This window comes from Magallana gigas, chromosome 2, assembly GCF_963853765.1.
Source record: "Magallana gigas chromosome 2, xbMagGiga1.1, whole genome shotgun sequence".
Classification (NCBI taxonomy): Eukaryota; Metazoa; Mollusca; class Bivalvia; order Ostreida; family Ostreidae; genus Magallana; species Magallana gigas.
This window is the reverse complement of record NC_088854.1, coordinates 30,971,110-30,984,184: the sequence shown is the minus strand read 5'-3', so window position 1 is coordinate 30,984,184 and position 13,075 is coordinate 30,971,110. Positions and strand designations below refer to the sequence as shown.

At 33.7% G+C, this 13,075-nt stretch overlaps 1 protein-coding gene across 1 annotated transcript; it reads left to right on the top strand.

Annotated features, from left to right (window-relative positions):
* Nucleotides 1–6,101: 6,101 nt before the first annotated feature.
* LOC105338424 (zinc finger CCCH domain-containing protein 15) lies at nucleotides 6,102–12,714 on the top strand. The gene is made up of 12 exons (XM_034446295.2): nucleotides 6,102–6,263; nucleotides 6,495–6,599; nucleotides 7,799–7,898; nucleotides 8,744–8,890; nucleotides 9,093–9,184; nucleotides 9,450–9,555; nucleotides 9,747–9,823; nucleotides 10,023–10,091; nucleotides 10,412–10,489; nucleotides 10,801–10,905; nucleotides 11,184–11,340; nucleotides 11,724–12,714. Exons 1-12 carry the CDS (start codon nucleotides 6,198–6,200, stop codon nucleotides 11,921–11,923), a joined length of 1,302 nt encoding a protein of 433 aa, XP_034302186.2. The 5' UTR covers nucleotides 6,102–6,197; the 3' UTR covers nucleotides 11,924–12,714.
* The last annotated feature ends 361 nt before the right edge of the window (nucleotides 12,715–13,075 follow it).

Sequence of the window (13,075 nt, the reverse complement as noted above, 5' to 3'; positions counted from 1 at the left end):
TACGTGTCTGTTAAAATATTATTTCAATTCCTTGCAATTAGCGTTTCTTTTTCATCGCAATGGAGGCTTCGTCCTCTTTTTCTTTTATCAACAAAGATTAAACTATTTGTTCCTAAGAATTAACAAAAATAAGCCATTTTCTTTGAAATGATTATCAAAGGCCATCTCGTACGCATAAATAAGAGATCATTTACAACTGCATGCCTTTCTATCAAGCGGAGTAGTTTCTTTTGATTCTTTATGCACGATTTTCAAAGTTAGCGAGAAGGAAGAATATGATATCGATATTTAAATGGAAGGAAATAAGGAGCTTGAACGAGCGAAAGAAATTTTATGCACTTATGTAGTCTTTTATATTATAAAAATTTACGACAAGATGCATGTGATATTTTACACAAGGATCGTTATCTGTCGCTTATAAATAGATTCAATCTTTAAAATGAAGCTCATCATAGACGGAAGCTGTTTGCCAAATAATCAATGGCTTAGGCAGTCATTAGTAAAATATTAATCACATAAACAAACGCCTACATTCGTAATTTGGTGTTGCCCGATGTCTGTTTTAACAGGTGTTTTTAAGTTGTTATTTCTCACATTTTTATCCCTTTCACAACATCGATCTGCGCATTTATTTTTCTCGTGTTTTTTGCAGTTAACATGCAAGGTTAATGCACGGTACTACGTGCATTATTATAAACAGTGAATTTCCAAAGTCTGAAAAAAGGGGAGGAGATAAAAGCGTGCAGTGCTAGGATAAACACATAAAAACATTATTACGTATTAGCAAACAAAGACTTTACCATTATAAAGCTGATGTATCTGTAGTGGTTTTGGCTAAAATGGCGGGAAAATGAAACTGGATAGCTTAGTGTCAGAACAATTAACTGTCTAAAAATGTATTGGACGTGGATTCGATTCATGGCCTAGCCACAATCAATTAATTCCCTGAAATTACATACAGCCATACAACAAGTTATCGAGCATTCGAATCCATTCACTATCCTCTGAAAATTAGCATCACTTCAAATATTACATTGCACGTACGTATACGTCATGATGAAAAAAAAAACCCATGTTGCTTTTCTCCGTAATTATCAGTAATTATCAGTAACTATAGTCAATTTGTGAATAAGTATATATACATGTACTAGTATTATTTTCTCTGTGACATTAAAGCATGCTAACATTTGACGTCTGTATTTTTACATGTCCTTGCATTCTTAATGCTGTAACCAGTGATCCGAAAGAGGGTAACTGCGAGGAAATGCATCTGTCAGGAGACAGTTTTCATCTAGTAAGTTCACCATATGTTCTTGTCACAGCACTATATGAGGCTTTCGAAAAATGAATAATTGATTAAGATCATCTTAGATCTAAGTCCCAGAGAGTGCTTGACAAATCGAGTTTAAAAAAAAAAAATCTTCGTCATCACTTCAAGCATGCGCACTTGATGCTTCGGATTTCCAATCTAGATTAATGACAATCTGAGATTCTAAGTGACGCTATCAGTGACCTCACACTGACAATTACTCGCAGAAGCTTTACTTAGTAGTTTTATAGATTGACCATTGATTTGCTCGGAATTAATGACATCTAAACAGATGTTATTTATTTACAGTTACAAATATAGAATAGATATACTCATATAGGAATGACAGAAATAGAATTATTTATGGCGATAGTTTAAAATATGTAAACTATATGTTTACAGTTTACTATCAGACACATATAATGGCGTTTTAAAATGGCATATGTCTATCTGACTGCACCTTGAAAAAGAATCGGATTCTTGAGAGGACTCTAAACACTTATTGCGACTAAAAGAAAACAGACATATAGCACAGTGATTGTGTATGTGTGGGGTGGGAGTGGGGGTGTCCCTCTTTTTTTAATTAAGCAACATACCTTTTATTATCATGCATCATATACCGAAAGCATATGAGTTTGCTATGAAAGAAAGTTCTATAGCAACATTGATATCAGTACACCCCGTTCACCTCTACGGAAATTTTGCTGAGACGAAATGATCAAACAAATGAAGAAAACAGTACTGGTCCACGAAAAGTGTATTTTGGGGAGGAACTGAAAAATATGTCACTCTTCAAGCCCAAGGAAAAAAAAATACAAGGAACAATTACTAGCATTCATTTTCATAAAAACAATAGCATAAATCTCAATCAAAAATTTTAATTATAATTTAAATCATAACAGTATTTCCTGTCCTTTGTAATGATAATTTTGCACAAACGGTAACCGTTGTTGTCTTTGAAACTCTTGACATTTGCATCTTCTTTTCTAGAGCCAATGAGCTTTCACCAAACTTTGCACAAAGTATCCTTAGGTTATATATAGTCTTGCAAATCTATTTTCAAATTAAGGAGATACACGTATATACATGTAGGTCCTATTCAAAGTGGAGATAATTAGTAAATGATGTTAAGTTATTAACATTGTATTTTCCAGAATCAAATAGTCAGTTTACATATGATTCGTCCTTATATATCATCGGTTAAATTTTGTTTACAGTGAACGGGTTTATACAAATCAATTGTTTGACATATTGACATGTACTGTAGTAGAGTTTTAAACAAGTGAAAAGCTGTGAATGTGACAGAAAACCGGGTTTTCTTTTATGTGAACTGTATCTATAACCATTTGTCATCCAATATGTTATGCAATATTCTGAGAGAAAATGACTTAATTCAAAAGCTTTTATTTTAATTTTTAAAAATAAATTATTAAGAATGAAAATCCAGGTAGTATGCACATCTCTGATATATATGCAAAATTGATCAGCAAAACATCAACTTCCTATCTTGAAAACTGTAGGAGGAGTTATCCGTACAATAGGGGTATACCCTTTTGACAGCCGCCCGCCATTTTCAACATTTCAATAACCGGATTTTTCCTTTGGAAAATCCGGTTAAAAACGACATAAAACAGATGATCTATGGCGGTGACATTTTAGATCTATAGCTATTTGACCGTCTCATGCCAAATACAATTTTGATGAATCTTAACTATAGGTTATGGAAATAAACCAATCATTATTTAACATAATACAAGTGAGTTTTACTATGCCAAGATGATTATTGTGAGAAGTTTATTGGTGAATTTTGTGGTTTTTAAGCTATTTAAGTCCCAATGCGTAGAAATGCATGTGTTCATTAGAGAAGCAGCCGATACTACGAACCTCTAAATGAAACCTTCAAATTGGCCGAGTTCCTATGAAGTGGTAGCTAGACCCACGGCCGCCGACATTTGAAGACCTTTCTCTTCACTTATGACGTCAATCATTAGACAATTTGCAATGCAACTCTCCGTATTTAAGCAGTATAATATCATAGGTCAGGATCATTCCTTATTATTCACTTTGATATGTTACCGCAAAGGAAAAACAATCCTTAGTTTCCTTCATGATTAAACATGAATCATTTTAATATAATTCAAGCTAACGAAGCTAGTCTTAACAATAGATCCCATCAATGTTTTTTTTGTAATCTCATCTGCGTGGAACGTCATAACTCCGGCCTCCCTAGATGGTTTAATTTGTATTCTATTCATGGTTTTTTTCTTCTTCCACCACTGCAAACATGATGTCAAAGATGCAAATATTCGAAGCATAGTTCAGTCATTTAGTCAGAATAGGGACAAAATTGCAAATGACGCATTTCGGACCGAACCAACGAATTTGAACGTGATCGGTTTTCCTTGAATGATCTCTGAAGTATTGGTTCAATAAGTGAATTTAGAGTTTTAAAACAAACATCACGTGTTGAGGTATTTTCCAAATAATTCGTCACCTGGCAGATAATCCGACTCTGGTTGACAAATTGTTGGAACTAGTTCAAAAAAATACTTGTCGAATTTGTCATTAGACTTCCATCGAGAACCATATGACTTCTTGACCTTTGAACTCATGAGGTCAAGGTTATCAGTTATCGTCACCCTACAATCTTCTTTTTCAGTACTCGCACCATAAACATCCGGGGTCTCGGTGTCAGCGTCAGAAACATCCTCGTTAGCAACGCTTGAATATGAAAGTTTTGAAAAAGATTTCGTTTCCTTTGAACCATGTGTCACACGCGATTTCCAATCTAACGCATTGAACGTGTTCATATTGGGCGGAGAAATTCTTGGACGCTTCAATGGCAGGTTTGCTCTGACGTAATCTATGTGATGTTTCTTTTTGTGATGCAATCGTTTGTGAAAGTTGTAAAAAGAAAACAACAGAATAACAAGCATCACAACAACCACGAATATTGGCGCCATTATTCCGAGCACGATGGTCATGTTCTCTTCTCTTTTTGTCATTCCGTCCTGAGAATCTGTTAACACCATTTGTGTTGTCATATTCATTGTTGCAGAACTTGTCTCAAAAAACACGTTATGACGTCAACGTTTCAAATCATGTTCTCTAAAAAGAAACAAAAAAACGTGAGCTGCCAAGCTTTGGATTGGCCATTTCATGATTGAAAAACATAATATACAGATATCGCTTGGGAAATGAACGATACATGCATGTACATAGACAATACGTTTAATTCGATCATGAAATACCCGACATACTCCGAATTGTACGTTAATCAATCAGTTACTGGTAACTTGAGTAGTTTCGCCTTAGTCTGTTAGTATGCGGTATCAAATGTGACATATAATAATTAAGAGCACTGCGACTAGATTTATTGCTATCTTACCTTGCAGACGATTGCATTCATTAATCTAATGCCATACTCCTCGGCGCAGAAAAAGAAACAATAACATCTAATAAAAGCACACCCTGTGTTATATCCAGTGGGATTCCCGCGCTTCTGCTAACTATAGTCTGCTTTGTCTGTGAACACGAGACGTTGCTGTGGGGGGTTAGAACTTTTAATAACGCTACGTACCGTACTGTGACGGCGAGGGGCATCTTCTGTATAATAAAACTGATATGTTAATAACAACTGCCCACCGTTCCACCTTGTTCAGGTATAGCCTCTTTGAAACATCAAACATTAATTTCCATCAGCGAGAGCAATAGATACAAAAATCAATTCCATATAGTTATCGATTGCAGAGACTGGCGTACTTCGGATTGGCGCGATGCATGCACGTGCTGCCTCCGCTGATGTTGTTGATAGAACAATCTATTGCTTATGCTTCTTTCATTAAGATCCAACTGAATTTGCCCACATTCCATTGTAATATGACCTAGCAGGTTCGTTCCATCTTAGAAAAATTCCAAGAGATCCTAAATCTTGCCAACAACAACAAGGACAAGGAAAGGTCTTAACTGCGACAGAAAAGTTAACGTAGTTACATGTATGTACTAAGGTGATGATGCAAGAAACCCGAAATGGATACATTTCTCGTAGAATCAAGTCTAAAATAATAAAACTATGGGGCTACCATTAAAATAATTGTTTGCTCGCGCCCTCTTCAAACTATAAATGTTTTATAGATCTCCAGTTTCGGCACTGAATAGGAACATTATAATTTTTCTTTCAAAGCTGCGTGAGAGTTTTAACTTTAAACCATCTATTATCATTGTTGCAAGCAACCTTCAATATGCACAATCCTCTTCAATTTTGCAAGAGAGAGAGAGAGAGAGAGAGAGAGAGAGAGAGAGAGAGAGAGAGAGAGAGAGAGAGAGAGAGAGAGAGAGCTCTCTATATATGTGGGCTCCGGACCGTGGCTTGAGACGAATGTCATATTATTTAATATCGACAGTCTAAATAAACCAAACCTTTTTTTATATAACGCTAGAATTCATTTTTATTAGGCCTATAAGAACCTACGAAGGGATAAAGACAGAGAGCAAACAAATAATTTTTAAAATGTTGTTTGAGGATGGTAGCTTTATTTGAGAAATAAGTAAAGACATAAAATAACGGGGGGACACATTTTAAAAATTGTTGTAAATTATATTATAAGTAATTCGATCATATATATCAAAATAACATGTTTATTATACATTTAAGCAATCTACTATGAATGAATGATATTTGGGTGTCAAAACATATAAGCATGCAGTATCCCAAGGCAAATGAAATAAACATTGAAAATTATGAAAATCTAAAAAAAAAAGGGGGGGGGTGGAAGTATTGCATCGGGATCGGTATTCCAGAGTTGTACTTCCGATTTTGGCTCGAGCCACATTTCGCCAGATTTTTGCAATAAATCACAAAAAAGAAACACAAAATTCATAAAATACCATGCCACCAAAGAAAAATGAACCTGGCAAAAAGACTATTGAAAAGAAGAAGGAAAAAGTTATCGAGGTAAATCTACTTATTTTGAGTCAAACTTATCAATAGGAGTTTCAATTACATGTCATTGATCTATGGAGACACGAAGATTGTTGACATTACTCCTATAGATTAACACCACATCGAGTTTGATATGGATATCATTTATATTTGATGAAATAATAACATGAGCATTAAAGTGGGATTCATACCAGACGTTTAATTACTTATTTCAATTAATACAATGATTTATTACCCTGTAAGGACAAGACCTTTGGTTTGAAGAACAAGAAGGGGGCGAAACAACAGAGGTTCATCCAAAATGTTACACAGCAAGTCAAGTTTGGAAACCAGAAAGCCAGTAAACTGGTAAGCATTTTAGTGGTTTATAATACTTATATTCACAATAGTCTGAAGTTTCACACAATGTTACTTTTAATTATGTGCAAGAACATTGCCATCCTGGGTATTTTTCTCAACAAACCAGTCTTTTAATGTCTCTCAATGTTTATGATAGAATCTAGTTTTGTTTTGTTAGGAAAATTGGTCATTAAAATTTAGTTTATCAATGGTCAGAATGGTACAACTTTGAGTTGTCATGTCATGAGTGAAAGTTGGTTTATAGTACTATGCAATTTGATACCATATTCGTAAACTCTACCGATTTACGCGGAAGTCTACCGCTTTTTAGCTTTGTTTCCTGCCTACCGGTTTTATTAAAAAAATCTACAGATTTTCTTCAAAATATGTTGCTTGTTTTGATAGCTAGCTATTTTGGAATCCATTGTGGCCAGAAAATCTCGCGTGTTTGAAAGTAGTGCATGACATTAAATCGGAGGCACACACAAGCACTTATTTAAAGTCAGGTGAATGACAAATTTTTAAGCATGTGTTATACATTGAACGATGAAAGAAGCCACTTTCCATGATTACATTAGTTACAAGACATGTCAATATTATCATCGCAAAGGAAAAAGAAGCTCTGCAATTCCACACTTGGCTTTAGCGATTACTGAATATATCTTTCAACTTGGCCATAACAGTAAACTTGACTTGCAGTTAATTGCAATGCTGCATGATTTGTGATAAACTTGTGAACATCATTTTGATATTGAAAAAGAATATATGATTTCCTACTAGTACTAGTTCTTAATTCTCTTTTATGCTAAGTTATGGTAACTTAACCTTTTTTTTTTTTTAACAAAGGCTATTGTTAAAGTCTCTGCACTCAAATATTTAAAACATGTATCTGTAATCAGTATGATGGTAAATGCATATAAACATTATTATTGCATTGTTAATATTACAAAATATGAATTTCAAAAGTCTTATATTTTAGTTTATATCTTTAACTGCTTATTAAAAACCCTTACTTACATAATAAAATCTATGCTCTGAAATATAGGTAAAAAGGTCGGTGCACAATACTATCGCTTTTCAGTTCAAAATCTACCTATTTTTCATCACAGGAGGTTAACACTTATGTTGATACTTTTATCATTATTGTTGTTGTTAATGTTAGAAAGAAAAGAAAATTTGGATAATAATAAAACCATTTGTGTATACAGGCACAGGCGGAGGCTGACAAGAATAAGAAGAAACTTGATAAGAAAAAAGAAGCTGATGAGCTGAGCACTTTGTTTAAGCCCGTACAAACAGTTTCCAAAGGTAGAATTAACAAAAACATACCGTAAAATACTGCATTGATATGCATTTTGTATAATTACATTTCTCTTAATTCATATGCACTGTTCTTGGGACTTGTATACTGTAAATTCCTTATATTACGCGAGTACTTAATTCCGCGATCCCGCTGGTTTCTACCAAATCGCGAGAATATAAAATCGCGAACATTGAACTTTTCTCCTTATTTCTTATAGTTTTCAACTCTCAGAAAATAATGGCGAGATTTTAAAATCCGCGAAGGATGCTTCTCGCGATTTTACGCGGATATTAATTCCTCGCGTTTAATTAGGAATTTACAGTATGCTATAGAGTTTCAACATTCTAAAATTTTGGTTTTTATGTTGATCTATACTTGATGTCCAGTTTGTTTTCCTTATTGAAAGGTAGCTTTTATTTCATATATTGTATTGTAAACCAAGTATGTGAACTATTAAGGTGGTTTGGGACACTTCCATGTTGTGACATATTGTGTTTATTAAAATGAACAATAAAACCAAATGTAATTATATAAGTAGTTTCTTTCCCAATTTTGTCACGGTTTACTATGAATTTGTAAGTCTTGAGTTTGAATCCTGCTGGGGGTTTTACAATTGTTACCTCTCAAAATATTTTTAAAAGCTATTTTTTGGTTAAATATCGTAAAATTTGAAAATAATAAAAATGTACTTTAATCCACATTAATATTGACAGATGTCCCATACCACGTTAAACTAAATGTTTATTGAACCTTTGTATGATAATTTATAATAATTTAAACTTATTGTACACAAAGTAATGGACTATTAAACTTTTGTATGATGATGTTAATTTTTAAAATTTTCCATCAGGTGTTGATCCCAAGTCTGTGTTGTGTGCATTCTTCAAACAAGGACAATGTTCAAAAGGAGCAAAGTGTAAATTTTCTCATGACTTGAATATTGAGAGGAAAGGAGAGAAGATCAACATTTATTCTGATTCCAGAGATGAAAAAGATGGTATGTTCACAAGACAGACATAATATATAGCAGATAGAGTGTAGATATGTTTTATTATATTCACAACATATCAGTTACAGTATATATTGGTATTATCAGACAGTCTATGTTTCAGTGTGTTTGAAAATGATAAATTAACAGAATTGTCTTAGTAAGATTTTTTTATGCAAAAAAAATATATCTGGCGATGTTTTACCCATAGACACAATGGAGAACTGGGATGAAGAACAGCTGAGAGATGTGGTCAACAAGAAACATGCTGAACAGGAAAAATCTCTGCCCAAAACTGCAATTGTAAGTGGAGATCAACATTGTGTATAGGGTGTGCTGTATGCATTATTTTACTATAAACTATGATACAGAAAATTCTTTCTTATCTGTCTTTATTTATATATTGTGTAAAATTATATTGATATAATAAACAATGTTCCATTTTCTGTATTACAAAATCTCTCTCTCTCTCTCTCTCTCTCTCTCTCTCTCTCTCTCTCTGCATAACAATATGAATTACCATATGTTTTAAGATAAAAATAAATGTTTGTTTGTTTTTTTTAATCAGATATGTAAGTTTTTCCTGGAAGCTGTGGAGTCCAGTAAATACGGCTGGTTTTGGGAGTGTCCAAATGGAGGAAAGAAGTGTCACTACCGCCATGCTCTACCCCCAGGTACTGCTCCATCCCAAGGTTCTCTGTGTGAAAAAAACTGCTTATAATGGCAATCTGTGTCCATTGGAGCGGTGTTAATGATAGAGATCTGTGTTAAATGGAGCATCAATTAAAACCGCCTGCAACACCCCCCCCCCCCCCCCCCCTGCATTGTTTGATTTAGATATTTTATAATTCTTCCTCTTTTACAGGCTTTGTTTTGAAAAAAGACCAGAAGAAGGAAGATAAGGCATCCGCAATCACGATAGAGGAACTTATAGAGAAAGAAGTAATGATCCTCTTTGATGGTTTTATTTTAAAGTATTTTTCTCAAACATTTTGTGATATTTTTATTTTTTAATGCAAAGTTGAAAAACAAGTACTTTAAGTTGAATATATAAAAAGACGGATGATATTGTAATTGTTTTACTTCTTGAATTTCATTATTTGTGTATGTATTTTACTATTTTGATTTATCTTAATCTCAGAGAGCAGCTCTTGGTGGTGGAACAACAAAAGTCACATTAGAATCTTTTTTGAAATGGAAGGAGAGAAAGGTGAGCTGTTCCATATTATTGCTGTACAAAATGCTGCGAGGAAGTCCTGGATACTTCAATTTTTAGTTCCTTATAACTGAAACCTTTTTTCATACAAAGAAAAACATTTTCCTAATGACTGAGTTTTCTGCATCCCCAATTCCATAATATAAGAATTTTTTTTTTTTTTTTTTAGTCAATTTACAAGTTGTATTTTGCTTGATACATGTGTATGGTCACTATGAATTAAAGTACATTGTACTTGATATGTTTGAGTATTAAAGACGTGCATGCCCTGGATTTTGTTGTTGTTTCTTTATGTGCAAATTTGTTTTGAACAGAGGAAAGAAAAGATCGAGCAAGCTAAAGCTGCCCAGGAAAAGAAGAAGGCAGATTACAAAGCCGGCCGGGCTTTTGGAGTAAGTATTGATATGCTTCAAGTTATTTATTCAGTGAACATTTCAAAATATTTTTATAACAAAATTCTTATAAGAAAACTCTGTTGGCATTGATTTTAGTTTGTAAGGATAATAATGAAAGATTTCCTCCAGTTTTAAACACTGATCTTAAATTTGCTATATTCAATGTTTCATACAAGGAAAAAAGTACTAATCATACTAATGCTATATGAAGGTGATATCGGACAGTATTATTCTTTTATTACAAGTTTTCTATCCCATTGCACAACCAAATGAATACATTGGATAATGAATTGAATAATGAATTTCAGATCAGTGGAAGAGAGATGTTTGAGTTTAACCCTGACCTGGTGGGCGAGGATGATGATGAGGCCACAGAAGGGGTCATAGAACGGGAGCGTGATTCTGACGATGAGGTAAAACACAGGGAAAGGGGGAGGGCTGAATGGTTACAAAAATCACATTTTCAAATGTGTGTAATTGTACCTACTTCTGGATGCTTGTATAATTGTTTTTTTGTTTTAAATGAAATAAATACTTGGTTGCTTTGGTGTTTAATTAAAAAAAAAGTCAGTTATGGAATTTCGTATGGTGCTGTATGGAGTTAATGAATTATAATTTTCAGAAGTTAGATGTTTTAGGTCACTGTCTTGTGAAAAAATTTAAATGCTCTATATTATTTCTTTATTTCAAGGATGAGAGTGGCCGAAAGGTGGTTGATATTAACCTGGACTATATTATGTCAACGGCCCGGGAGTCTGATGGATCGGGGACGGTGGCAACAGAACGACAATTTGAGGTCAACTCCAGGGGCGGAGGTGAGCCTTCATCTGCAGGCTCAAATGAAACAGGTGAGGTCAAGACCTTTATTGAGATAATGCATCAAAACTCTAATCTGTAACGGAAAGGAGTTGTCAATCAAAAATCATGCAATACACAAAATGCTGTAGCAGTATGTAGATGGGGTTTATCGGTCAGTAAGACTCTAACTTTGGTGACAAAAGCTACATTGTTTATTGAATTGATTTTCCAGTCTATTGAATTGATTTTCCAGTCTACAAGCTTTGGTTCATGGCTTGCAAGTGAATGTATTTAAATGCATACAAAACAGGTTTTATTTGAAAACGGAAAGAAAGATTACCTAATTCTGGTACATGCATTGTCAAGAGCATTACTTTATGGGTTCAAACAGGCATATTAAATGGATTATTTCATTGTTTGCTTTTATGAACAGATGAAGCTAAGAAACTGGACGAAGCAGCTGCATTACCTCCGAAAGAACCATCCACAACGGAAACGGATGCCGCAATAGCGGCTGCAATGGCCGCCACTGTTAATGGTGCAGAGATCGAGATCGACGAGGATTTATTCGGTGGTGATGACATTGATGATGTAGAGGACGAGTTGGAAACTCTAGATTTAGTGGACGATTAGAGTATATGTACCCCTCCCAAGATTAAACCTCAAAAAAACTTTCCAAAACGGCCAAGATTAGGAAAAATTGTTGTGATTGTGATGAAAAAAAAAAAAATAATTAATGGAATATTGCAGAGATCTGGCTTTGGTATTTTGACTGAGATAATGTTTTTGGTCATGTTACTCTAGGAAATTCTATTTTGATTATAAAAGAAGCAAATTGCATTTATTTATCAAATTTATGTTGGAAAGTGTCTCGTCATATGTTAAGAAGCACTGACAAACAATATGAATGACTGTATATGTACCAGTTTCTTGTGTTTTGATAAAAGTAAATGTTTAAATAAATAACTAGGATATTTCATTTAATGTGAATTGCCTTCTTGTACAAAGATATTTTTCGGGGAATTTGTACAGATATTTATTGAAAAAGAGACAAATATGAGATGTATTTCTTAGTTTATGACTAAAAAATCATATTTTGAAAGAACTACTCAAAAGTACCTCATTTGATAATTTTTGGTCAAATTTTATCGTTAAACATTTGATTTTAAAGAGGTGATTGATTTAACTGCTGTAAAATAATTGATAAAGCATACTTTCGTTTGGTGTTTTGTAATGAAAATAACAAGACTGAGATATATGTCTGTTTAAAATATGATGTATTTTGTATTATCATGTGAAAAAAGTTACGAATGAAGTATCACAACTTAAATCTGTGGTAAAACATTGGTTTAAGTATTAAAAGTATTGGACTGTTCACAGTGATGACTGATGTAAACATTTGAAAATAAAGAAGTTAGAACGTGGTGTTGAATGACTGTGTTGTGAAGTTAGGGTACTATTGTTACTTGGGATTTTAGGTAAAAACTCTGTACTATATAAAAGTCTACTTTATGACATACAAGGGTTGATTAAGCGTGTGAAAAATTAATGTGAAAGATCAAACATTTAGTTACTTCCAATGGAAGTACAGATAGACACAAAACTAGTTGCAGGTCTGTATCTTCGGACATGGGGAAATGGATATAGGTCGTCTTTTTTTTTTCAGACCGAGAGCTACAGACAGATATGACAAATATTGAAATATTGGAAGACTACTGCACACCAGGCTTGGGGCGAATTACATTGTAAAGTAATGCATTACATTACCATTACTTCATGAATTTG

Excerpts from the sequence above, each read along its gene's own strand:
- LOC105338424 (XM_034446295.2), top strand. The coding sequence starts at position 6,198 with ATGCCACCAAAGAAAAATGAACCTGGCAAAAAGACTATTGAAAAGAAG. Across the intron at positions 9,185-9,449 it reads CTCTGCCCAAAACTGCAATT|ATATGTAAGTTTTTCCTGGA; the intron begins GTAAGTGGAGAT and ends TTTTTTAATCAG. Across the intron at positions 9,556-9,746 it reads CCGCCATGCTCTACCCCCAG|GCTTTGTTTTGAAAAAAGAC; the intron begins GTACTGCTCCAT and ends CCTCTTTTACAG.